Source organism: Oryza brachyantha, chromosome 4 (genome assembly GCF_000231095.2).
Source record: "Oryza brachyantha chromosome 4, ObraRS2, whole genome shotgun sequence".
In the NCBI taxonomy this organism is placed as follows: Eukaryota; Viridiplantae; Streptophyta; class Magnoliopsida; order Poales; family Poaceae; genus Oryza; species Oryza brachyantha.
In genome coordinates, this window is record NC_023166.2 from 6185777 (window position 1) to 6210143 (window position 24367).

The 24367-nt window shown below is 41.1% G+C and overlaps 2 protein-coding genes and 1 pseudogene across 2 annotated transcripts; 2 read left to right on the top strand and 1 right to left on the bottom strand.

The window, feature by feature from the left end:
- Positions 1–12: 12 nt before the first annotated feature.
- LOC102708712 lies at positions 13–9217 on the bottom strand (annotated as a pseudogene).
- Positions 8968–10858, top strand: LOC102708991 (pentatricopeptide repeat-containing protein DOT4, chloroplastic-like). Its single transcript, XM_006653181.2, has 2 exons — positions 8968–10468; positions 10560–10858. The coding sequence occupies exons 1-2, from the start codon at positions 8968–8970 to the stop codon at positions 10856–10858; spliced, it is 1800 nt and encodes a 599-aa protein (XP_006653244.2).
- A 10085-nt stretch (positions 10859–20943) lies between these two features.
- LOC121054225 (WRKY transcription factor WRKY51) lies at positions 20944–22648 on the top strand. Its single transcript, XM_040523332.1, has 3 exons — positions 20944–21711; positions 21791–21916; positions 22003–22648. The coding sequence occupies exons 1-3, from the start codon at positions 21020–21022 to the stop codon at positions 22199–22201; spliced, it is 1017 nt and encodes a 338-aa protein (XP_040379266.1). The 5' UTR covers positions 20944–21019; the 3' UTR covers positions 22202–22648.
- Positions 22649–24367: the final 1719 nt, after the last annotated feature.

Consider the following 24367-nt stretch of genomic DNA (forward strand, 5'->3'; position numbering starts at 1 on the left):
AGAAGCCCTGTCCACAAGGGAAAAAAAATGAAAAAATAGGTCTTCAATCATGGTGTTTCGCAGATTCGCCTCTAGACCCATATTTCATAGACACAGATGGACCCACATGTCATACACTTGGAGATCCATTTTTACAGATGGCACATGTTTAGAGAACTATTTTTACAGATCTCCCGTCCACCAGGCCTTGGCCCGTATCAACACACCTACACTGCCACCGACGACGTTGCCTGAACGTGCGCCGCCTCCAGACTCGGTAGATGGCCTCGGTGTGGCGGGGGTCGGTGTCAAGGCCTCCGGCGGAGCGGGGCTTGTGGAGGGAGGACGGCTCCACCACTACCATGACGCCGGCGTGCGCTCGCCCTCGGCCGCTGCCGCCTTCTTCCCCACCGTCGGCGCCACGCACTCGGTCTCCGGCCCGCAGCCGTTTCGAAGTACTAGAACTTCTCATCACGTGCTGGATCTGGGCAGCACAGCACTCCGGGTGCCGCCGTGAGCCGTCGTGCGTCGGCGCCCGCGCGATCTTGCCGTCACGCGCCTACGGCCGTCGGCGCCGCAGCCTCCCTCCCGCAGCTCGTCTTCAGCCGTCGTCGCCGCGCGCGTCCAGCCGCCGGCCAACGCGGCCTTGCCCTCGCGCGCTGAGTGCCGCCGTGAGTCGTCGTGCGCCGACGCCCGCGCGACCTCGCCGTCACGCGCCTACGGCCGTCGGCGCCGTAGCCTCCCGCAGCTCGTCTTCGGCCGTCGTCGCCACGCGCGTCCAGCCGCTGGCCAACGCGGCCTCGCCCTCACGCGCCCCCGGCCAGTGCGGCTTCACCCCGCGCGCATCCGTCCACCGCCACCATGCGCAGATCTGAGCGAAGCCAGATCTAGCCACTCCACTGCCGCCTCCATACGGCTTTCTTCCAAGGTGGAGAGAGAAAGGAGCCCCGCCGCCGCCGTCGCCGTCATCGCAGTCGTGCGGTTTCCGGCAGCCTGCTCGAGCGACGGCGAGGCAGCAGCAGGTTGGGCGAGCTCCTCGGTCTCACACGTCGCCGCCTCTCAGAGACGACGCGGGCGTAACCCTGTGTATTTCAGGCCTCAGTTCAAATCAAACCATCCCCCTCTCCAGAAGTTGGGGCTGTGACTGTAGATGATTCTGGGGACATCTTCAACATTTTCACCCTCCTTCTGGTGGTTATGCAAGTCCTTGTGAATTGAATCAAGGAACATCTCCTGAAGATTGTTCAGAAATAGAATACCTCTAGGGATTTCCTTCAGCTCATTCAGACCAGTCATCTCCAGCACCTCCAAACTGACCACAGAACCTTTTTCAATCTCCAAAGAATTAAGATGTTCCATGTCTTTCAGATGCAGCCTCCTCAATCTTGGGAACCAGCCCTGAAAAAACCTCAAGTGTGCACCGTTGAAAGCCTGTTGGAGCCAGAGGAATGCAAGATTTGTCATATGGGACAAAAATGGAAGGGGATCTATGCTCAGACCACTCCAGCCTAGAAAAAGACAGGTAAGATTGGTGCCAAAGGCCTTGAAGAAAGAGTGTAGATTAGAACCATTCAGTTTTCCCCTGAGGCACAACTTCTCAAGGGTGCTTGGCGGTGGACTGATGTCCAGATTAAGCATTTCCTTCTCATCACTAGCTAAAATATCTAAGTACACTAACTGGTTCATTCTTTTGACTGACTCAGATAGCTCTGAGCAATGAGATCCTCTAACTTTTGTGATCCGGAAGCTTTTTAGCTGAACCAGTTCGCTTGCCTGTTTAACAAAGCCATTGCTTGCCTCCAATGTGAACAATGTCTGCAGTGACTTAAGTCTGCATATACCACTAGGAGCACTTACACCGCCACAAGCATTCAGACTTTGGAAACTGCAGTCCTTCACTGTCTCGACAAACAAATGTCGAAGCTTTTCAAGTTTGGTTATTCCACTGGGCAGTCTACTTATGCAACTGTGATGAAGATCCAGTGTTTGTAGATTTGTAAGCCTTCCTAAAGAACTGGGAAGCTTCTTCACCTTAGTCCTACGTAAGCCTAAGTAACGCAAGTTAAAGAGAGACAACTTGTCTAGGAACTTCATTGATAAATATTGCCCCTGATACATCCAACACTGTCAAATATCTAGAGCTGCATACTATTCTTGACAGCAAGGTGTCTGACATTGTAACATCAAAAGAAAGGAGCGTGCGTACATGTGGTAGATCAGGTAGGATTTCAGAAGTGGACTGAGTAGTTCCATGTATAGCAAAACGACGTGCCACATATGCAGATGTTGATTCTTTGTTGCCCCATATCACATGAAAACCCTTCGATTTGCATAGTGAGATAGTGACATCTCGTACAATGGAATGCATCCGACAATGCTTTACCCTACCATTCTCATTCCTCTTCATGACCTGCAACATTCCTCGATGAATGAGTTCCGATAAGTAATCATGCGCTAGCTCTTCCATCGTAGTTCCTGCCTTGTCCTTAACAAAGCCTTCTGCAATCCAAAGTCTTATCAGATGTTTCCGTTTGATCATACTGTTCTCTGGGAATATACTGCAGAACAAAAACAAATCTTTGAGATATTCTGGTAGATAATGGTAGCTAAGGTTGATTACATGTTTCAAATGATTAAGGCTGGGATCATTGTCAAAACTGCAAAGCAACTTGTTGTAGACATGTTTCCATTCACTGTTCTTTTTTTCTCTCAGGGACAGGAGTCCAGCCATAGTAACTAGGGCTAATGGTAGACCACAAAACCACTTCATAACATCATTTGCAATACCAACCAACTCTTCAGGGCATGACCTTTCTTTCTCATTTAGGAAAGCCCTTTTGCAGAAAAGGTCCCATGCTTCACTCTCCTTTAATTTTTCCATGTGTATCATATAGCTTTGATCCACACACTTAGCTACCTGAATTTCCCTAGTTGTTACAATAATTTTGTTTATGTGCTCACTGTGAGAAAATGCCTTGAGAATAGTATCAACAGACCCTTGATCCCAAACATCATCAATAACAACCAAGCAGCTTCGTCCTTTTAAGAATTCTCGAAGTCCAACAATGAGGCTGTGTAGATCCATCATATCAACATTTGGTGGCATTTCTTTTGTGTTCTTGAAACAATCTCTGATTGTCGTTCTAAACAATCATACCGACTCTTTTCACTCTCATAAACATTTGAAGCAAGCGTAGTCTTGCCTATTCCTCCCATTCCGAAAATAACCATTACCGAAGTACTCAAATCCTTTTCCGCCAACCAATTCATCAACATCGATTTGTAGTTACCAAACCCGATCATATCATCTGAATTAATGAAGTAACCACACCAAGGTGAATACGGAACGGCACAATGATAGTCATTCTCCAACTCCAAATTGCCTCTGCCCAATAGCTCAGTGCTGGTTTGGATCCATCTTTCTTTCATCTCTGACATGTGCTGAAGGTCTCTCTCAATCTCCTTTAGCCGTTCAACAATTTGATGCCACGAAGAGAGGTGTTGAGATCTTCTAAATGTGAGTGAAGTGAAAGGTCCACCCTTTTGCTGGCCTAATAGATGAGCATACTCATCAATTATGTATTCAACATCCAAAGCCACCTTCCTAACAGCATCCACCCATGCTTCAACTGTTCTGCTGTGACTGTCAAACCTCTGCAAGTTGGCCTGTGACAGGAATGCATCAATCACAGACAACTCCTTTCTTGATTCGGTTCATGCGGCCAGAGAGCTGTGCAAATAGTGAGACTTCTTTCGACAAGAGGTTTCGGATTTGCTGCAGTACATCTGCACTCAGTGCAGCTGTGATTTTACCGAATGCAATAAGGAGCATGGACTCAGTCATTTACTCGATCCGGTTATAAATATCGTGAAGATGTTTTCTTTTAGTTAACGTACATGAAGCACCGGCAATATCCACAGATCAGCTTCAGTCCTAGTTTACAGAAACAAAATCCACATATCAGCTTCAGTCCTAACAAACAGAAACAAAGGGTGAACTAGCTAGGTAGTGATTAACTTAAAAAAATATACAAGATGTTCAGTCATCTTAAACTGCAACATATGCCATTTAAAATTATTGTTACCTCTTGAAAAAACAATATCAGGGGAAAATATAATATAAAGCATTATGATTATGTTGGTACAAAAGGTGAAATAGTTTTTCAGCCAAAAATTACCAAAAAGAGGCACAAGATCATGGTCTCTTAAGATGAAAAATCAACATTTCCGAAGATTTCCTATAATCAAAATCTTGTCCAGATAGGTAAGAAAACAGAGAAAGACAGAAAGAAACCTTGTCAACAACAATCTATAAATACCAACTCTGAAATGCATCTGATAGAGAAATTTTACTGGAACACCTAAAACTACTCAGTAGGGAGTGATGCTGACATACTCACTATGTTGCTAATTGTGTCTCTTCGCATCGCAGATGAGATTAAGAATGGGAACAAGCACACAAGAACCATGCGTGCAATGCCCCTGTACCTTCTCTTAACCAGTTTCAGAGTTGGTAAGCTGCAGGATTTATATGATAAACTGTGGGTGGTATTAGTTGTTTCTGGATGGAGACGGACAGATTAGATATTATTTGAAGAAAAAGTGTTAATTATAATATATTTGCTGACATACAGATTGAAACAGCACGCAAATCTCTAGTCTTTGCATGTTGCAGTCACTGCAATGTCATGAAAGATCACCTTTAAGCTGGTACTTTAATCATGGCTTAGCAATCTGGTAGAACATTGGTTGGAATAAATTTATGCCATAGCCTGTGTTTCTGAATTCTGATTCGTTCAGCCCCATTTGGATTCACAGAGTATGAACAAAGCACCATTTCCATATATTGTGAACTAAAATCCACAGGAATTGGACTGAAGAGTCAAATTTCTACTTGGATGCCACCTGGAATTTAGTATAACAAAGAAAACAAAGTTTCAGCAAAACTGAAATATCGATATGAAATCATACAAAGCTGAAGAACATGGCAGCAATGTGCAGATCTGACAAAAAACAATGTGCTTATGCGGTTTCCTGAAGATCCACACACAAGTGAGCTCATGACACAAGTAAATACTACTCCGTATTGCAGAGAACGAAGCACTCCACCTGAGAACTGAACGGCCGTAATGGCGGAGAGGAGTCGCGATTATTTTTTTCCCCACCGGCGGCGACATCGATTTCCATTTCCATGGCAGCCTCAGCCTCGCGGCAGGGGCAGGGCAGGGAGCTGGCCGTGGGCTTCAGAGGCATCATCACTGCGTTGGCCTGGTCCTCCGGCTCCGACGACGACATTATCGGCCGCCGGCGAGGGGAAGGGCGTCGCCGTCGCCGGTCCTGGTCTTTTCCGATCTCGGATTTTCGTTTCCAATCTCTTTAATCAAAAAATTAATATAAAAATTCCTATTTGTAAAGAAAATTTCTAATTGTATAAAATCAGTCATTTTATACCCGTCATGATAAAATCAGATAAACAGAAAAGAAAAAAGTTCATTTTCCTAACAAACTACTATGTAATCGATTGGACCACTTCACCTTTTAAACTATTTTTAGCTTATTTTGAATAGTTGTTAACACCAAAATTTGGTAAATTTTCGTATTAGATTCGAATAAGAAAATGTACAATCGCCGATAGAAATTTTTATCCGAAAGAATTCGAATTCAATAGGGAATCGTGAAGACCAAGCCTTAGCGGCGTAATTTTATCCACTAGTTAGAGTTAGTAGGATTTTATCTCTAAGAGATTAGAGTTTGATCGGGGCTTGTTTTCTGTTATCTATTAGAATCTGTGTCGTATTCAATAGAAATTAGAGATAGAGTTTGTTATTTCTTTTTATCTATTAGAAGTCGTGTGTTATGTTCGATATGGATTACTATCCACCCGAGGGTATAAATATATGTGCCCCGGGTCATTGTATATCATCTACACATCAATCAATAGATCAATTACTCTCGGCGTATCGCCACCCTCCTCACCAAGGTTTCAACTCCGGCGGAACTTGGCACCTAACGTAGGGCTGCAACGTCTCGATCTCCGACGGAGGGATAAGTCCTATGTTCCGTTGGGCCACGGTAATCATTCAGCTAGATTAGAACAGTCTCGGTTCGATCTGATCTTCTAATCTAGTTGCGCGATTGCTAGTTATCGCATCAGTTTTAACTTAGATTACTTTCGTGTTTTGAGTTGATCTGGTCGACCACTTTGGGCGATCTATGTTGGTTTGATATTCGCTATTTGACATATTCAATATAGCACTGTCTCGGTTAGATTCGATCTAGTAGATTATGTTTGTCAGATGCTTTATATCAGATTGATGTATTTTACTCATCGTTTTATCAGAGTACCAGCCGATAAGTTACCCGTCATGAGCTCATTGGCTTGATAGCGATCTAGATCTGTTTATTATCTATCCTGACATTGCTAGGTTTAATCTTGAACTGTCTCGGTTGGGTCCGATCTTCTATGATTATTCTTAGCAATTTGGGCTAGGTATTTTATAGATCTTGGTTGTTTATCCGCCGTCTATAGCCGATGATTTTCGTCGATTTACATACTTATCATATTTACATCAATAGAGTAGCCGATCGCTTTACTGCATTATTTCTATACCAATCGACTTATGAGAGTTATTTATGTTACATAGAGTGCCGCCGCCCGTCGACTCAGTTCCAACCGGGGTGGGGGTGGGGAAAGTGTAGATAGGGTTAGAGAGTGGAAAGGGGCATTGTTGTCATTTTGCGTGTTCTTTTCTTTTTTCCTCTTTTTTTATTTACACTACTCACGGTACATTAACGGTAGGGTTAAACGGAAGCTTCAATTTTGAAAAGCGGGACCAAATCTGTAAAGTGAAAAAACAGAGCTAAATAAGGCCAATTATGCGATTGTCCCTTCTATTTTAAGCTGATTTTTTAAAGCTATAGATGACGTCATTGTCAAAGTTTAAAAATATTTTCAATTCTTTCTTACTATTTGCTTGAACTTTAAAATATTAATGTGCAAATCAATCTAAGTTACTTCCAACCTATGCAAACAGTTGACAAAATTCTTGGTGAGACGTAAGTTGTCATGCATCTATCACACTTATAAAACTTCAGGGTAAACTATGACTAATATAGAGAAAAAAATAGAAGTAGCAGCATATAGTAAACTGTTCAGTTTTTAATAGGATGGGTGTTAAATGAACCAAAAATAATTTAGGGGCCAAATGTTTCAATAAAATAGTTTAGGAGAGTAAACTAGACATCTTCATTAGAAAATCTGAAAAAATCTGTAGAAAACAACACTGAACCGTTTTTCAGATAGAAATGAGCAGCGTCTGTATTTTTTTAGGAAATGCTGTTTCCGATTCACGAGACAGCCAAACACCCTCTCATCCATCCTCGAGCTTTCATTCCAATTCCTCAATTTAATTACACACTTTTAATCGATGTTCGAAATAACCTATACAATGCATCATGTTATTTGTTCTAATATATAGAAAAGACAAATTGCATTGAACCAGTGTAAATACAGTTTCCCATATAGATACACTCTAAATTTGAATTTTAAGTTCAAATTTAAAGTTGATTTTGGGGTTTTCTTATCGTAGTTTATTTTCAGTTTTAGTTTTTAGATTGCCAAGAACACGTATATAAAGTTTTATTCATAAATTATTTTTCGTTTGTAAATATATCTTTCAACTTTTTACCTAAAAAATCAAACGATCAACCCTATAGCACATTTTATCTGATCTCTTCATTAAATCACTGACATTACACATTATTTAATGAGAATGAAACTTTCATTAGGAATATACCTTAGTTTATCTTTTCATCCTAAATAAGGGTAAGTTTGATTATTAAATGAGTTTTACCCACCCAAAAAATTAAACTGATACCAGTATACCACAGAAGCAGAAATATGGTGCTTCATACATGTTAGGGTTGGCAACTAGGCGAGTCGGGGTTGAGTTGACTAGAATGGCCTAGATAAAATATAATAATCTACTGTAAAGAGTACCATAATTAGAAACAATCTTAGAAGATTGACTTAATCGAGATAGTTCAAGACTAAACCTAATAAAAACAACTCAACGAATTCTTATATTAATTACGAGTCGATTTAGTTACTTAGATAGTTAAAGCATAAAGGCCTACCCCATCATCTAAAAGTTTAACCATCACGTAATAACCCCGGCCAATAGTTACTAATCACAGTCTTAAAAGATCAAACTGAACCGAAATAGTACATAATTGAAATTAATAAAATTAAACCCAGGATAATAATTATGCATATGTAACCAGCGGTTAATGGGGTAGGTGGCATATTGGCAAAAATCCCTAAACCAGATATAGTTCCTAGCAAGCTTTGGCCTGCTAAAGACAACCCTGATAGATCAGACCTAAATAAGATTGCATAAGGTTAAGGTTACCAAAACGATGCTGAAGCTAGCAATTATATCGGCTTAAGTACCTAGCTGATAGATCTCTTGGATAGATTGGATAGATTGTTGTCTAGAGATCCAATAAAACAGATTATATATGCACACGATTTGATATATATTCGCAATCGACAATAAACTTAATTGATTAGACCGATTCGAGACAAAATTAAGCTTAAAACAACTGAAAACCAGAATTGAGCCGATGTCATGTATGAACTACTAAACTGAGTTTAAACATGCCGAGCAATCTAGACCAAAACTTTTTATCAAATATTCCCTCTATATTTTTTTTATATTGAGTGCCCAAACATTTTAAACAGCTTTTTTTTGCATGCGATGAAACGATGAAACACTGCTCCACGATGTCATCTCCTATTATAGCTTTTATTCATAATGTGTCATTAACGGCTCTGCCATTTCTTTTACTGCCACAAATGATCTACCACCTAATATTTCAATTTTTCTAATTAGGCGAGTTCATTTTAACCAAAAGTGTCGATTTGTTTGAACGATTTTGCTTTAAAATCTCTGCAAAATATAGCATTTTACCTCACGTTTCCTTGTAATGGCTCCAAACTCTTCGTCTGCATTTCGTCGAGCACCTGCTCTGCTGCCGACTTCTCCGCCGACATTGCGCGCCTCCACCACCACCTCCTCCTCCCCCTCCCCAGCCGGCCGATGGACCGCCGCCATCCGGGACCGCCTCGACTCCGGCCTCCCCGCGGCGGCCGTGTCCGTCTTCGCGGCGATGCTCCGCGCGGGCACACGCCCGGACGGCTACACGCTCCCGCTCCTCAACCGCGCCGCGGCCTCCCTCCCCGCCCGCCGAGGCGAGGCCGGCCTCGTCGGCGCCGCGCACTCCGTCGGCGTCAGGGCGGGCTTCGCCGCCGACATCTACTTCTGCAACACGCTGTTGGACGCCTACGCGCGCCGCGGGATGGCCGCGCGCGCGGGGAAGGTGTTCGACGGAATGCCCGCGCGCGACGTGGTTTCCTGGACGTCGCTGGTCTCCGCGCATGCCGGTGTCGGGGACGTCCGGGAGGCGTCCCGCCTGTTTTCGGGTATGCGGGTGGACGACTGCGCGCCGAGCGCCGTGACGCTCGCGGTGGTGCTCCGCGCGTGCACGGCCAAGGAGGACATCGCCGGCGGGAGGCAGCTGCACTGCTACGCGGTGAAGAGCGGGTTAAGTGATGATTTGCTAGTTATCAACTCGATCTTGACGCACTTGTGCAGGATGCATGCCTTGAATGATGCAGTGGCGCTGTTCGAGCAGTCTCCGAGAAGAGATGCAGTTTCTTGGAACATTATGATCTCAGAGTATTCTTCAGAAGGGAACATTTGCAAAGTCACTGATATGTACCATAGAATGAGAACAGAGGAAGTGTGTCCAAGCTGTCAGACCTTAACGACGGTAGTTGGTACATTCTCCAAGTACAAGTGTCTTCCAGAAGGTGAGAAACTGCATTCTTTAGCAATTAGGAGTGGCCTCAGTGATGCAATTTTGGTGGCATCCTTTGTGGATTTTTATGCAAAATGTGGCAGATTAGATTCATCGGTTCAGTTATTTGAAGAATTCAGCGAAACAGGCAGCTGCATATGGTCAGCCATGAACTGGGGCTTCATTTACTGTGGACAATTTACAGAAGTAATTCATTTGTTTGGGAGAATGTTGAAATCTCCGTTTACTCCCAGTGTCGACATGCTGCAAGGACTAATCATCAGTTACAAAGAACTTGGTGCGTTACGGCTAGGTAAAGCAACTCATGGGTATATGATAAGGAACAATTATGATGCGCAATCTGACAATAGCGCCTTGGAGACATCTATTGTTAAACTCTATGCTAGCTGTGGGAGCATTAATTTCGCGCAAAGGCAGTTCGATAGCATCGATAAGAAAGACATTGTTGCATGGAGTTCAATGATTGAAGCTTACGCTATCCATGGCTATGCTATGGAGGCTCTGGCATTGTTCCACCGGATGGTAGACGAAGGGGTAAGGCCAAATGGGGTGACGTTCCTCAATTTGTTGTCAGCATGTAGTCACTCTGGGCTTGTTAGTGAAGCTCGTGATTTTGTTTGATTGCATGACAAGAACGTTTAGCATCACACCTGAGCTAGGCCATTACACTTGCATGGTGGATGTTCTTGGCCGGTCAGGTAAACTAGATGGTGCTTTACAAGTGATCAGTGATATGAATGTTATGCCGGATGGGAGAATTTGGGGTGCTCTCCTTGCTTCATGCAGAACACACTCCAACAGTAAGCTTGCATCTTATGCAGCGGAGAAACTTATGGAATTGGAACCAGGTAATGTTGGCTACCATGTGGTGTTTAGCAATGCACAAGCTGGTAGTGATAGATGGGATGAAGTTGAAAGCATTAGAAGCTCTATGGTAGAGATGGACCTGCAAAAGTTGCCTGCATGGACCTGTGTTGCTGAGACTGGTAGCCCTTGATTTGTATTTTCCATCACTTCCTCATTTTGCCATCACTCCAAAATATATGTTGGTTTAGTCAGAGAGATAGAGACCAAAATATCTATTGAAATTGCAGTATATGAGTACTACTTTGGATTGATCAAGATGTCTCACTGTACAAACTGTTGATGTTTCAGAGTGAGTAGAGTTTCTACAGATGATCAGGCAGGACAAAAGGTCCTCAACTCATTGAATTATAAAACATTCGAGTCTGCTTGGGAACTTAAGATTATCTTTTCACATGTAATGGGAAAACTATTGTAAATTTCACATGACTGGACTGGTTGGGAGCAACTATCAGAGGCCATCTTGCTTGTTGAAGAGCTGAAGCTGCAAGTTCCCATTAACCTTCCATTGATTCTGCAGATGCAGTAGCTCTGGTACTTGACTTTCGCAACGCACAGATCGAAGATGCGGACTGCTGTGTACTGGCTGGAGTGTGTTCATGGTGTCACAGTTCAAGGTGAAGGCCACAATTACGGGAAGACGTGGACGACGCAACCAAGCTTGCAGGCTTGCTGTAAGAGTTGAACAAGACCTGTATGACAGCAGTAAAATTTGTTGATTACAGGACAACACAACAGCAATTTTGGATGACAGCCGCGTTATTATATGGAGCAAAGGAAGAACCATTCCAACTTCTATAGATTCAGTCAAATTCCTTCAGTACATCGATCTGACTCTAACCCAGTGGAAGACCAGGAATATGAGGTGCAGATAACGACACTACTAAATGAGAGGCACTAATTTCAGCAGTACAGCTTTTGTGAGGTAAGATTTTTTTGGAGCACAGTTTGGAAAATTTGCCCTGGGTTAGGATCCAAACCGTGCTTAAGCAGGTCCTTGACTGCATTGGTGTACGAGACCAAAGGAAGAATCATTCCAACTTCAACAGATGAAGTCAAATTCCATCAGTAGAACTGATTCTATCCCAATGGAAGACTAGGAATGCCACACTAATTTTGCGTGCCAGCAGTCACTCCGGGACTCTTTGTGAGGTCAGAATTTCAACAAATATGCAGAAGCACAGAACGGAACAAATGGTGAATTGTTCAACAATATATTGCGACAACTTTGCTTTTTCGTTCTGGACTGAAGAATTGTGGTCTTCTTCTGAACTACATGGACCAATTCACCTGACCCATTTTATTGTTAACAAATTCATTGGTTACAAGATTCATTGGTTACAAGAGCTCTTAGGTCACCATTTGAAAAAAGTGCGGACGAATTTCCTGTGAAGCAGTGAAAAGTACTTTGCAACAAAGCTTGGCTCCTATATATAAATTCATTCGAGATACCTGTAAAATACTTGTGTTTACACATTCTGTACGATTTTTTAATCAAAATAAATAAGAGGTCTCATCTGTGTTTTCCCTTTTGTACCTACAATTCATGAGTACTTTGATATATCATACAAATAACAACTTCAAAACACCTTCTTTGGCTTATTTAGGAAAAACCAAATGGTATATTTGCAAATAAAAAATAATATGTGAATAACAAATTTATATAAGTGCTCTTAGCAATCTAAAAGCTTAGACTGAAAAATAAAATCCGATAAAAAAATCTCAAAATCTACTTTAAATTTAAAATTAAAAATTCAAATTTTGGCTTATAAGTATAAGTAGAAGCGAAAAAGATAGAACAATATGATTTTAAAAACAATGATTATGTATTTAGATTCTAGTGCAATTATAAATTAGAATCACGTGTTACAAGCAATACCTTCTACTGCAAAAGAAGTTGAGAAAAGAACTCGACAAGAAAACCTCTAGGTCATCAAATCTCAATTAATGAATTCAGATTTTATTGAACATCCTCAACAACCTACAATCAATACAGTAAGGTGGTGTTTAGATTGAGAATTTTTGGGTAAAGTGTCACGTCAAATGTTTAACTGAATATAGGAAGGAGTTTTCGGACACGAATGAAAAAACAAATTTCACAGCTAGCCTGAAAACCGCGAGACGAATCTTTTATACTTAATTAATCCGTTATTAGCACATGTTGGTTACTGTAGCACTTATGGCTAATCATGGACTAATTAGGCTCAAAAGATTCGTCTCAACATTTCTTCCGTAACTGCGCAATTAGTTTTTTGGTTAATCTATATTTAATCCTTTATTTAAGTGTCTAAAAATTCGATGTGATATTTTTTTTAAAAAAATTAGGAACTAAACAAGGTCAGCTATATTACTATCTCACTCGAGAAATTCATAAATTTTCGCACGTGGGATTTCTCCTTCAGTCAACTCGAGCAGGTCAGCTATATTACTATCTCACTCGAATATATATTGCAGTATATAAAAAAATAATGCAACTACCTGCAATTAAAGAACTACGCATACTTTTCTTTGTGCACGCCGCTTACAAATATTGGCACGTTTTTTGTACGGATTTTTCCCTTTTCCAGAAAATGTTTTATACCAAGTCTTGCCGAATGATATTGATGCATACACGTGTGCACATTGTCACTGTTCTCTTCTTGATCGAGGATATGGCATTTGTCTTGTTCAAATGGAATTGGTATCACATGGATTCAATCTTGACCATCTATTTTTTTCGTAGATGGTTCAGATTTAAAGCTATAGCTCATGTTGTACAGTACAAGTGTAGCATATTTTATTGTTAACCAATATATTGGATGATCTGATTCACATCAAATTGTTCTAGTGTGACTGCATAAATTACTATCACACTAAGGATTGCACATTTGCACGTGAACCAGTTCCGTTCAAATGTAGTTTTGTGCCGTTTGACTGGTCATTTTCCCTACACCAAACCTACGTTTGATAAAATTTGTTAGAAATTTATATTGTTTTCCTATGATTTCGTTAAATTTCCACGTGAGTATAGAAAAGTTTCCATGTTCACTTTTTTGTAACCGTCCTTTTTTACTCCCTCCGTTAAGATTAGGGCCTCGTTCTTTCAGGGCGGATAAATTAACTTGCCCCGATACGAAAAACGTAGTAATAGATTAGTATATGATTAATTAATTATTATTATTAAAAAATATAAAATAGATTAATATGATTTTTTAAAACAACTTTTCTATAGAAAATTTTTATAAAAAATACACTACTTAACAGTTTAGAAAGCGTGCGTGCGGAAAACGAGAGCGATAAGTTAATTTAGAGGGGGGCCGAAAAAATGAAACGACGAGAGTATCGTTTAACATAATCTACGCATTTTTTCCGAACAAAAGGAAATACGTGTTCACTACCGAAGAAGGCATGAGGTAGAGCGAGTAGACAACAGAGTGCTAGTAAAATGGAGATATGATTCCACTAAAATAAAATGGAGATACGACACAGTATGCCTGCCAGGCTGCCTTAGTTAGTGTAAGTTGATCGTGTATCCCACTATCCCATAAGTGATAATTAAGCTGATCATGATACTCAGATTACAGCTAACGATAAGCTTATCTTTTGGTACTTTTTCATTGTTTCTATGGGACTATGCCCTCGGATTAAACCACCAAAATAATTATGTAGGTATGGTTGAGAAATTCGTAAAATGAACATATCTAAAATGAAATTCTTTGTGGTACTGATCTAAATGTGACACGTTCAGCACCACTTATTTCCAAATGGGACTGGCGTCATTCCCACCGCTTATGACCGGTGCCAGATGACGTTCCCTAAGTATGTTTAGGTGGGATCAGAGTCATTCTATTTTTATATTTTTATGTGTGGTTTGTAGATAAGACGAAAAAAAGATGGATCTAGATAGAAAATATTTTCTTAGATTTAGAAGATGATGCGCCAAAAACGACCGGATGGCTCCGTCCCACTTCGCCCATGACATACATGCAACGCATGATTATTTCTATTAATCTAACTTTTGATGAAATGACATATACAACTCCATTTATTATTTGTCTATATTATTTAAAATGGCACAAGCAATTCATTTAATATTTAGAACTTTAAATTATAATTATGTAATCCTTATGTATGTTTGGCTGTCACTTAGTTATTTGTATTAATCTAAATTTTGGTGAAATGACATACATAATTCAATTTATTATTTGTGTTCATTATTTAAAATGGCACAAAAATTTTAAGTATTAATACAATTATGCTAAGTTATTTTTTAAATATAAAGCAAACTTATTATTTTATTTAAAACTATCACCGTAAATGTAAACTCACGAACACAAACAAATATAAACCAAACTTTTTGTTTCATCTGAAACAATATGAAAAGAAAGTAATCACATCAAGTCATTACACTTATATCTCTCCATCCAAATAAGTCATGGGATCATTTTATCATATCCTATTCCTCCATCCAAACAAGTCACGGATCATTTTATCCTATCCTATCCCTCCATCCAAACAAAAATACATGATTCACCGCATCTATTCAACCAAACAGAAAAATAGAAATAATTCATCCCACAGCCCTGGGTTAGCTTTAACTCATCCTACATAGTACACAAACCAAACACATTCTAATATTTCATATGTATTTTATTCCTTAAATGGTATTACTCAAATTAGGAAATATAATTTTCAAAGTCAGAGACCAATAGTTGTGCCAAGCAAGTTTCGCTGACATCACAACTTGTTACTGACGACGAATTGAAGCGGAACATCAATATATTTTTAACCAAAAAATATAATAATTAGTTCGACAATAGCTGAAGTTTTATGACAATTATTGTATCTAGCTCTTTTGATTGTATTTTAATATAGTAACTAGAAATAATGCGCGGCAATACCTGCATACTTTTGGGCTATTTATTAGCATGTGATGTTTAATATAATATATAGGTTGGCTCAAATTAAATATTGATTACTTTGATACCTTATTATACAAGGAGAACTAAATGTACTTAGTCCGCGTTTGTTTTATGGATAATTGTTTTTTTGCCATACCTAAGATTGTAAAATATGAAAGAGCATATTTAAAAGATTAACGAAGTTTTGAAGAACAAAGGTAGCTTGAGAGTATATAGTTAAATTTTGGAAGGGATGAGAGGACCTAAATGCAAGATTTACATGGTTAAGGATCAAAATGTAAGATTTCATAGCTCGCAAAGAGTACGTGTGAATGATTTCGTGGCTTGTTCCAAATGCATTTTGCGATCTTATCAGTATATAATGTAACTTTTTTAATATGTGGATGTTTTTGTGGAATTAGCAAAGTTTTCCTATATTTCTATAAAATATTTAATTGACATAGGTACACAAAGGGTAGAAAAGTTTACTATGATATTGATATAAGCATGGCAATTTTTAAGATTTACAATTAATATGGCATAGGTATACGTATGATTGTTGTAAGTTTTTAATGGGTTATTTCAATAAATATATTTGAAAAGCGTTGTAAATTTCATATTATTCCTATTTTGTGAGGAGACACAAACTTAGTTATTATTTATTTCTGGGGTGAGGATCCGGCTTTAATGAGAATGTTTATATTTATACGTTGTTTAAATTGTGGGAAGTTAAGAGAATAAAATAAAAATAATACTAAAATGTTTCGTCTACAAAATTTCCCGAGAGCTGGAATCATAGATTTGCAAAATTATTGAAAGCTGGGCGTGGGGCGCCTATTTGGCCTTGGACCATTTGACGTGCAAGGTCCAGGGAAGGACGTGAGCGCCTAGCCAGAGCTGCGTGCCCTCATTTCCCGAGACCTTGCAATTGGCACGTGGATGCTCTATGGGCCACACCTATCTCTGGCCGTTGATTCTCAATCCAACGGCTCTAGGAATGTAGCAAAAGCAAGATTTTTTGCAGCGCCACGTGGCACGCTTCTCTTGCCGAGAACTTTGCCAGCTTTTATATATAGAAGATTCATCTGCTTTCAATTTTTATCAAGTAGCTAATAATTAGCCTTACTGGTTTTGATAGTCTCAAATTAACCTAGCAATCCACAAATGTAGACAAGTTTGCTGATCCATGTCAGTTAAACAAGCTGACAAGTTTACTACTAGTACCCAGTTAGTGTAAGAGTCCAATCTTTTCCATTCCGTTTATACATATAAGCTAAAATTTAAATTTTTAACCTTAGATTTTGAATAGTTTTTGGATTTTTTTTAATTTATTTTTTAGCCTTAGCTTTTAAATCGTTAAGAATAAATACATATACATATATATATATATATGTTATTCATAAATTAACTTTTATTTGTAAATGTGTCTATTGTGTTTGTATGTTGATCAATTTATTAGAATTAACCAAACAACAAGTTCGCTGACTCATATATTGATCTCTATTCGAGTAATTAGCCTGTCTTACTTACAGCGATCCTAATGTAATGTAAGACATTGGTCATAATTTCTATAACCCCAATGTGATAAATAAAACTTGTATAAGACATTACTTTTCCGTAGAAAAACTACTAATTCAATGTTACGCATCTCTCGTCATGTTGGGTGTTGTGACAAAAAAAACTATCTTACGCAAGATATGATTTTCTTCTTTTTTTTCATTTAATCACTTGTCGTATCATCTTTTATTATAAAAAACAACTAATTTAATTTTATATAGGTATTATCCTAGTCATCACTCATCACATTGTGAATGTGCTTAAACAGCCTCCGGTGAGGACGTCAACCAAAGCAAGTCCTAATTAAATGAAAATAACCTACATTTCAATTAGTCTCCCTTTCAAATTTAATTTATTTATGAGCGTGTTGGAAGGGGCGTCGTCTACGGAGAAAAGCAATGCTACGACAGCCATTCCACACTCTCCTCTCGTCGCGTATGCAAAACAATGAAAATATCCAGACAGATGTTGACTTTTCAGGAAAAAGATACATTCAACAGTATTTTGCAGTGCAATTTCTACGTTTCCACTAAATTGATAGTTTTCAACTAACTCTTTTGTAATGCTGGCTAACAACTCGTGCTTTGCTACGGATAAAAATATTATCTAGGCACATATTAATTTTACAAAAAAGTAAATTCAACGGTATTTTGCAGTACAATTTCTATATTTCCGCTAAATTGATGGTTTTGAACTAATTCTTTCCTGTAATACTGTACTACATACTCATGCTTTGCGAATGCATCTTAGTATAATTATTTGGAGCAAATCAAGGTTTTTAGAACAATTGGACCCTATAGACTTGTAATGTATTTACGTAATAAACTTTAGAGATGAAGGGGTTGTTGATTAGTTTTTGGAAAAAGTCAAACCACATATTTGCAAACAAAAATTAATTTGTGGATAAAAACTTATATATAAAAGCAAACTCTGAAAAATAAACTATGATAAAAATTATCCCAAAATCAAATGCAAACTTAAGATGGAAATTTTTATTTTAGCTTATAATTAAAAGTAGAAATGAAAAGATGATGGTAAAAATAAGATAGAACTATCATTCTCAACATTCACGACAGGGTTAGTGCTGTCAAATTCACTTGTACCTTCCGTTAAAGAGTATAGATTCACTTATACCATTATTACCTTATGTGAAAAGAGTATAGATAAGATAAGTTGGGTTGTCGCTGCTTTATCTAAACAACTGTTATATTCTGGAAAATGAATATTGATTTTAAACTAAATTTAGAGAGTTTTGTCCAGCCTCCTTTCTACACAGTGCAAATCAGATGACATCTCGAGATAGACATGGTCATCATTTGGTTTTTCAAGGAGAAATCAAAACGATATATTTGTAACTAAAAAATTAATATACAAATAGAATATTTATATATGTGTTACTGATCTGAAAGCAAAAGTCAAAAAATAAAATGCTATTAATAATAATTCTAAAATTAACTCTTAATCTAAAGTTAAGAATTTAAATTTTAGATTATCAGTACATGCAAAAAGCGAGGACATGAGGCATAGAGATTCTACACACAAGTAATAAGTAACCGAAGTTGCATGTAATTAAAGCAAAGCAGCTAGTGGTATCACTGCACTACTGGTACCAAATGTAAATGATGAACCGTACATAATTTGAATTACAAACAAAAAGTAAAACACACAATTATGTATGGCCCTCGCTGCAACTTGCTCCGTGACCCACGAGCCCTATTACAAAAAGGAACAAAACAATAGTCGAGTTATTCAAAACGAGAGATTTCTTTCCCTTTCGAGTCCACGCATATTTACCTGTTCCAAAAATTTTCAGGTTCACCAGTCATATCAAATCTAAACACATGTATAAAACATTAAATATAGTTAAAACAAATAACTAATTACAATAGTTGGAAGGAATTTACACGGCGAACCTTTTTAGGCTAATTAGTGCATGATTAATATAGCTGCTACAGTAATTCACATGTGCTAATGGTATGTTATTATGCTTTAAAATTTCATCTCATGGCTTTCTGACACACTATATAATTAGTTTTTAATTAGTCATCGAAATAGTTTTAGGGCATGTACAACCCACAGCCAAGAGACTGTCTCTAAGTGTCTCGAATTTATCATATAGACAGTTACAAAGACAGCTCATACAACCCAGAGTTTATTTCGTTGTCTGTAAGTTGTTTAATGCTTTGCATGTAGTTAAGATCAACTATAAATAATTTTGTGTACACCGTTGTGTGGCTATTTGATTACTGAAGTAGCTCATAAAGCCACCAGATGGACGTGGATATTTATCCATGTTGCAAACATAGATAGTATTATAATGACAGACGGGTCTGTAACAAAAACAGTTGGACATGAGAGGGCATAGACATGGCCATTGCTACTGAAACATATATATTGCTTTCTTTGGTGCAAAATAGTGCTTGGTTATGACCTGGACAATTTTTTTTTGGGTGCAAACATATATACTCTTCATTACTGAAAATCTGAAATTATACAGAACTATTGTTATAGTATAGTTAGCCATCATAACCTGAAAAACAGACTAACTGCATAACTGCAGTAATAAAACTAATAAGGCTAACTATTTTGAAGTATTCTCTTCAAAAATTGGGTAAACAAATAGAAAGCCAAGCTATTCTTCAATATTTTTTCTTCAAAATTGTGGAGGAAGGCAGAGAAAAAGAAGGGAAAGAAAGGACGCAACAAAACTGGAGGTGGATTTAGCGTGCAAAGAAAGCGCGCGCGCCCAAATCACCGATTGTCCATGCGAGATCCAAGCAAGGGGTCGACTCGCAAAGACGAAGCAGTACAACGGAACCGTGCTCATCAATTCCGCCTCGGAGCACGGGCCCTCACGTCGCCTCACGAGACGACGAGGCAGGCGTCTACGAGCTGAGCCGAGGATTTTTTTGCAAGAATGCCGTCTCCGAGACGGAGTGTAGACGAGCTTTGTACATGCCCTTACTTCTAACCCTGACCCAACAAGTTGACGAAATAAAAGAGCTTTTTAAGCATACACAGAGAAATAAAAGAAAATAGAAGTCAGAACATCCGCGCTTGATTTTTCGTATCTACGCAACCACATTAAAGTCTAACCTTTGACTTTTCGCGGTGCCCGTCTCTACACGGCACATCTTAATGAGAAATGGGAAAACAAAACAAATGCCTTTTTTTTTCGCTTACTTCTAGCACGGCAAGTACGCGTCATTTTCTTTATTTATTCGTGTAAAACCTTTTTTTATTTCCTTTTCTTTATTCTTGGAGGAAAAAAATAGGTCACGAATAATCGTCTCCGAGAAAGTCATTAAAACTCATTTAGTCTCCGAGAAAAATAGGTCACGGGACGGCCGTGCTTAAAACGGCGGACCACTGACATGTGGGACCACGGAAGAGGAGGGCCCACTGTCGGTGGCCTAACGGACCCTCCTGGCGATGGGTGCCGTGGTACGCGTAGCGGGACGCGGTCGCTAGTTTTGTTGTTGGAGCCCCGCCAGTAGTCCCGTGACCCCACCACGCGTCGGCTTCTGACTGGCGAGCCCACCTCGCGGGTGAGCGCTGCTGCGTGGTCAACTTTCCGGCGCATCCGAGCCGTCGATCTCATCCGACGGCCAGTACGGCCTCGGCCCGCCTGGCGCCGGTCGCGCCGGTCAGCGGCGCGATCCTGGCCGTCCGATCGAGCTCTCCCGTTGACCACAGCCCTATGGGCCCCACCGGCTGCTCCCCGGTGACTGCGTCGCGTCGTTTTATAACCCCGCCTCGCTTGCCTTTCCCTCACTTCTTCTTCCTTCTTCCCCCCTCCCCATTTCCTCTCGATTTCTCCGGCGATCACCGTGGTTGAGCTGCGGCGGGAGGAGGCGATGATTACCATGGACCTGATGAGCGGCTACGGGCGAGTGGACGAGCAGGTGGCCATCCAGGAAGCCGCGGCGGCGGGGCTGAGGGGGATGGAGCATCTTATTCTGCAGCTGTCCCAGACTGGGACGAGCGAGCGGTCGCCGGCGCCGGCGAGGGAGCGGGAGCAGGAGAAGAGCCAGCGGCAGCAGCAGCAGCAGCAGGTGGACTGCAGGGAGATCACCGACATGACGGTGTCCAAGTTCAAGAAGGTGATCTCTATGCTGAACCGCACCGGCCACGCGCGGTTCCGGCGGGGTCCGGTGGTGGCGCAGTCGTCGGGGCCGGCTGCGTCCGATCCGGCGCCGGCGCGGTCGTCTCCTGCCGCGGTGTCGAGGCCCATGACGCTCGACTTCACCAAGGCGGCTTCCGGGTACGGGAAGGACTCGGGATTCAGCGTCTCCGGGCTCTCCGCCGCGAGCTCGTCGTTCCTCTCGTCGGTGACCGGCGACGGCAGCGTGTCGAACGGGCGCGGCGGCGGGTCCTCCTCCCTGATGCTGCCCCCGCCGCCGGCGGCCAGCTGCGGGAAGCCACCGCTGTCGTCGGCCGGCGGCGGGCACAAGCGCAAGTGCCACGACCACGACCACGCCCACTCCGAGCACGTGGCCGGCGGCAAGTACGGCTCCACCGGCGGCCGCTGCCACTGCTCGAAGCGCCGGTAAGGACGCCACCCCCAAAACCATTCTTCCCCAACTCCCCCCACGAATTCCCTCCTCGCTGACGCGGCGATTCTCCAGGAAGCACCGGGTGAAGCGGACGATCCGCGTGCCGGCGATCAGCTCGAAGGTGGCCGACATCCCCGCCGACGACTACTCGTGGCGCAAGTACGGCCAGAAGCCCATCAAGGGCTCCCCCTTCCCACGGTGAGCGCCGCCCCGCCCCGCCTCCCCTTCTCCTCCGGCGAGATTAACCCACCAGCTAATCCCGGTAATCAATCTGCTAATCGCAGGGGCTACTACAAGTGCAGCACGCTGCGGGGGTGCCCGGCGAGGAAGCACGTGGAGCGCGACCCCGCCGACCCCTCCATGCTCATCGTCACTTACGAGGGCGAGCACCGCCACACCCCCTCCGCCGCCGCCGCCGGCCAGGACCCCGCTCCTCCGCGGCCGGCGCCGGCGCCGGCGCCGGCGGCACAGCCGCTCGCCTGAGGACCCTTCCCCCGGTGGAGTCAAAAAAAGGGAAAAGGAGAAATTAGCTTGTCGGTCATTATAATTAAATTACCGTTAGAAATTAATTTTCTCTTCTTTTTTTTTTACGTTTTTACTGCATCAATGTAGAACTAGTAGCAGCAGGCAGCACCTTGTGTAAAACATTTTAGGAGAATTGAGATAAAAAAAAGGTGGTTCATTTTCTTCGATAAGAAAAAAGAGAAAAAAAAGAAAGGAAAAGGCGGGACTATCGGTAGAGTAGAAAAAGGCGCGCCCGGAACTGGAGATTTTGACCGCGCTTCGCATGCAAAACAAAAATAAAAAATTCTTATAAAATCGGGTTCAGTCCCGCGGTTTGGGTTCCGAGGAGGTCAAAAGGTTGTGGGGCCCTCGTGTTGAACGTTGCCGCCCCTCCTCGTCGTGTCCTCGGGTGGGGCCCACGCGACAGTGACCGGTGCCTTGGGTGGGGTGGGGTGAGGAGGTGGGAGGGACGAAGCGGTCAAGGAACGCGGCGTGGGGTGGGGCCCACCCCACCCGCCTCCGCCTCCGCCTCGCCCGCGCTGCCAACGTTGACTCGTGTCAGCCAGGCTGGAATCGGATTCGCTGCTACGCCTCTTCCTCCCCTCGAGATTATTATTACTTTATTTTGAAATGATTTTTTATGTTTACGAAATTTATAAGTAAAACATTTTAGCGACGCAATCAGTAACACCTCCACGGTACACAGCAGTGGCACCCACTGAAAAAACCCATATTTCCCTCGTTTACTGAACTACATAAATAGTGTTTTTTTAATATTTTCTACAGAAAAATTGATTTAAAAATTTTCTAATTTTTCAATTACAGTTAATTAGTTATATACTAATCTATTACTATTTGCGCTCTTTTAATAAACCCCACAGAGAACGTAGCCTAAGAAGACTTCATTATTTTACCACGTTAATTTAGTGTGACAAAAGAAATCAGATCTATAAATAATAATTTATAACTTTAAGAGTATAATTAATTTTTATTTATATTAGAACCGCAAAAAAGAAAGATGGAAAAAAGTTCTCCATGTTGTTTCGCTTTCATTTTGGAGATATGGAGCGTTGAATGAAATCTGTGGGGATTTGGCGCGTTGCTAGCGTAAGGTGAAATTGCGTTTGTGCCATCGCTGTTTTGTTTTCTTGGTCAGCATGCATGCAGCACAGCAGCAGTGGGAGTCTACTAGACGTCTAGAAGAAAAGAGTATCCACTAGGGCAGTCTATCGGTCTCGAGTATTATTGTATTTATTAATATGGTGATTTTGGCGGATCATACTAACCACGGGATAACTTGTGTTAACGCATGAACCTCGTACCAAATTCCTTCGTTACGCCACCTCCAATAACAGTGCCTCTAATAACAGTGATAGCATAATACTCCACTTAGCAAATGGCTAAAACGAAAAACTAATTGTATGGTTATGGGAAAAATCGTGAGATGAATCTTTTGAGTCTAATTAGTTCCTGATTAGCCATAAGTGCTACAATAACCCACATGAGAAATGACTGATTAATTAGGCTCAAATGATTCGTCTCGCGATTTCTATGTGAGCTGTGAAATTCGTTTTTTCATTCGTGGCCGAAACCCCTTCCGACATCCGGTCAAACGTTTGATGTGACACCCAAAAATTTTCATTTTCCCAACTAAGCACCTCCTAAATGATATGATAGCTATAAGGATTCAGCACTGTTGGTTTGTATACAATAGTTATACAATAAAACATTTCTCTTTCAATTGAGCTCTAGGGCTCATGAGCGTCGTTATGTTTCACTCCTGCCATCCGCGTCGTTACGTTTGATCGTACCAAGATCGAAAAAAGATCTATATGTGTATTTTTCATAATGATTGTTATATTAGTTTTATGTTTGGATGATAAGAGTATAAAAAATAAGGTACACAATCTATAAGAGCCAATTTAGTAGACTCAACTACTAGTTTATATTAAACCTATTATATACAATAGATTATTTATAAGGTGATGGACTATTTTTTCTCCTATCTCTTTCTCTCAAGTATATGTTTAATGTATGAGAAAAATCTAAATAATACCATTGATAAACATTTACGTCTAAAAAATAGCATCAACTGGTATGGTTCAACGAAACGTCAACGTATAAATAATTTTGTCTAAGAAATAC